We start from the raw sequence: 1,967 nt of genomic DNA, 5'->3' as shown, positions 1-1,967 counted from the left end.
CATTGCCTAAGTGTAGTGAGGTCAAAGTTCAGTCAGGTTTGTTACTGAAGGTAACCAGGATGTTCTGATTCAAGGGACGATTATCTGAGTGCTGGGCACTGGAGGTAGTCTTGTTCATCAGCCACAATGGTATCACAGAATTGGAGCCAAGCAACTGTGGTCATCCTGATATATGTGGCCATTGGACAGTCACACCACCAAGCTGTCTGCAGTCAGAAAGTCACCTCTTCGCTGTTAAACTAAGGGTAATTCAAATGATTCAGGATTTTTATTCATCAATATTGATTGAAATTTTTGAAACACTGGAGGAAATATTATAGTTTCACACTCACTAAGAAATAGCTGTCAGCAATATCAGCAGATCATTATCTAATGGGTTTCTGGGAGGTTTCTCTGAAAATCGTTAGCCCTGGATTAAAATGGCAGGCAAGGGAATGTTGTGCAATCACTGGATTTTCCATTTCTAAAATGAATCCTAATATTGTCCCTTTTTCTTAAGAAGCCATCAACCCTTGATGGGCCTGCTGCCCTCCAATCTCTCAAACAAGAGTCATTCTTTATTTCTGATTCTAGATTTCATAATGATTCACTGGACATTCTGTGATGTTTTGGGGAGGTGGTAGGATGCTATATCAGTGCAAGATATTCTGTAGACACGACCCTGTCATTGAGTTCCACCAAAAACACCCAAAGAAAATTTTTTAAAAAAGACAAATCCAAATATGAAACTGCACTAATCATTCTCACAGGTGAATGTTCCCTCGGAGACTGATGGGTTGTGTGAGGCTCAGGCACCTGAAATTAGTGGAGATGCCTTGTGCAAAGCCAGAGAGAAGGGGAGTGAGGGCCAACAGTGATGAAGAAGGAGCACTGCAGATCAGTGGCATTTCACAGGGGGAGGCAGTGCTGTGGGCCTGTGGGGTGGGGTGGGGGTGGGGGGGGAGAGTGTGCCAGTGGGCAGGGCCTCAGACAGAAAGCCGCCCTTGCCCCAATTAAGTCCCTTAAGTGGCCACTTTAGGGCTTTTTCCCACCCAGCCTCAATTTTTAGGCTGGCAGGCAGATGACAGATCGGGAAGATACCCGAAATTGAATAAAGTTCGATCCTCGGGCAGGAAGGTGTGGGTGCGCCTCCATCAGAAGTCCCCTTCTGACTTGGGCACCCTCCCCTTCGGGTCCGGCGACCTCCAGGCCTCCCTCCCACCCCGACCTATCCCCCCGAGATCCCAATCGCACTCCTCGTGACACCCCAGGCCTTCCCTGTCCCCCCCACTTGACCCCTGCCTCTTACCTCTCCTCCAGTTCCCGGCACTCAGTTTCAGACAGCTAGCTGCAGTGCCTCTTCCGGCCACTGCAGCGCTGTTCCTGCAATGACCGGAGAGCTGCCGACCGATCAGATTGGCCGGCAGCTCTCCAAGGCAGGACTTCCTCCCAGTGACAGGTGGAAGTCCCGCCATTTGCCAATCAATGCTCGTTAGAGCATGAAACGGGCATGGGGGCTCTCCCAGTTGGCAGGGATGTTTTCCCCACTGACTTTTCAGATGGCAGGGACCGAGCCCCCTCCATTCCTGAAAAGTCTGGCCCAAGAAATAATTCAAACTACAAACTAAAGGTGGATGAAACCTGTAAAATTCACTGAAATGTAGCAAACGGTTGGATAGAATAGGTAATACCAGGAAAACCCTCTCTGTTATGCAACTGGCGGAGAAGCCTGCTGTGCCCACTCATGGTCTGCCCAGGTAGCAGCGGGGTCTTCTGACATGGACAAAATGCCCGCAGAAGTGGGGAGTGGCTCTTAATTGGCCATTTGAGAGGCTCAGTTGGCCTCCCAGTGGACGTTGGAACCACCAACTTTTGCACCACTGGCAAAAAAGCGCCTTTACATCTCACAGCCCCACCTGAAAGGGCATGGAAAATTCTGGCAAAGGTTTCCTGGTGCTGACGGGCTTCATGAAGTTTTGAGCATCTAG

The 1,967-nt window shown here is 49.6% G+C and overlaps 1 protein-coding gene across 1 annotated transcript in view; it reads left to right on the top strand.

Annotated features, from left to right (window-relative positions):
• LOC121268973 (vasoactive intestinal polypeptide receptor-like) overlaps positions 1-10 on the top strand; it is a 53,729-nt gene extending 53,719 nt beyond the window's left edge. Inside the window, exon 11 of the mRNA XM_041173276.1 lies at positions 1-10. This exon is cut by the window's left edge and continues 182 nt beyond it. Coding sequence (XP_041029210.1) covers positions 1-10 — 10 coding nt within the window.
• Positions 11-1,967: the final 1,957 nt, after the last annotated feature.

The sequence above is a fragment of the Carcharodon carcharias genome, chromosome 23 (assembly GCF_017639515.1).
Source record: "Carcharodon carcharias isolate sCarCar2 chromosome 23, sCarCar2.pri, whole genome shotgun sequence".
Taxonomy (NCBI): Eukaryota; Metazoa; Chordata; class Chondrichthyes; order Lamniformes; family Lamnidae; genus Carcharodon; species Carcharodon carcharias.
The sequence above is the reverse complement of the archived record's forward strand: the minus strand, read 5'-3'. Positions and strand labels throughout refer to the sequence as shown.